General features: G+C 57.2%; 1 protein-coding gene across 3 annotated transcripts in view; it reads right to left on the bottom strand.

Moving 5' to 3' along the window:
* ctc1 (CTS telomere maintenance complex component 1) overlaps positions 1-606 on the bottom strand; it is an 8095-nt gene extending 7489 nt beyond the window's left edge. For all 3 annotated transcript variants that reach the window (XR_005233425.1, XR_005233426.1, XM_037976613.1), the window contains exons 1-2: positions 462-606; positions 156-378 (exon numbers count right to left, since the gene is read on the bottom strand). Coding sequence is in view for 1 of the 3 variants with exons in the window: in XM_037976613.1 (XP_037832541.1) it covers positions 156-378; positions 462-496 (258 nt within the window). In the remaining 2 variants the exon portion in view is untranslated. The remainder of the gene's footprint in view (positions 1-155; positions 379-461) is intronic.
* Between the last annotated feature and the right edge of the window lie 6 nt (positions 607-612).

The following is a 612-nucleotide window of genomic DNA, read 5'->3' as shown; positions in this document are numbered from 1 at the left end:
AGGTGAGACCCTCAGGTAAGACCCACAGGTGAGACCAACAGATCAGACCCACAGGTGAGACCCTCAGGTGAGACCAACAGGTGAGACCCTCAGGTAAGACCCACAGGTGAGACAGACTCTAATAAAATCCTTTAATAAACCAAACAACCGCCCACCTCACACCTGACGCTGCCGCTGCTGTCCGTCAGCTGCCACTCTCCGCCCCGCCCCTCTCTCAGCCAGCCAATCAGCAGCAGGTTGACCCGCGGCAGCGCCCGCTGACCCGGCAGAGAGAGCTCCGCCTCCTTGGCCCACGCCCGCTGCTGATTGGTGCTCCAGGACAGGTTGCTGACGCAGGCCAGGTGCTGCTGAGAGACGAGCTCAGAGATCGACACCAGTCTGCAGACAGGAGGACAGGAGGACACCTGTGACTGTGACATGACCTGTGAGAGTGATGATGTCATCAGGTGTGAGGGAGTTACCTGTAGCTGACAGGTAAACTGTGAGAGACGCACATCTTCTCCTGGACCTTCTGCACGACGTACACACTCAGCTGAAACACACTGAGCTGCCCGGCTGCACCTGACGCACAACAACAAACAGGAAACAGGACATGACAACAACCAGTAAACA

The sequence above is a fragment of the Kryptolebias marmoratus genome, linkage group LG7 (assembly GCF_001649575.2).
Source record: "Kryptolebias marmoratus isolate JLee-2015 linkage group LG7, ASM164957v2, whole genome shotgun sequence".
In the NCBI taxonomy this organism is placed as follows: Eukaryota; Metazoa; Chordata; class Actinopteri; order Cyprinodontiformes; family Rivulidae; genus Kryptolebias; species Kryptolebias marmoratus.
This window is presented reverse-complemented; position numbering and strand designations above follow the sequence as displayed.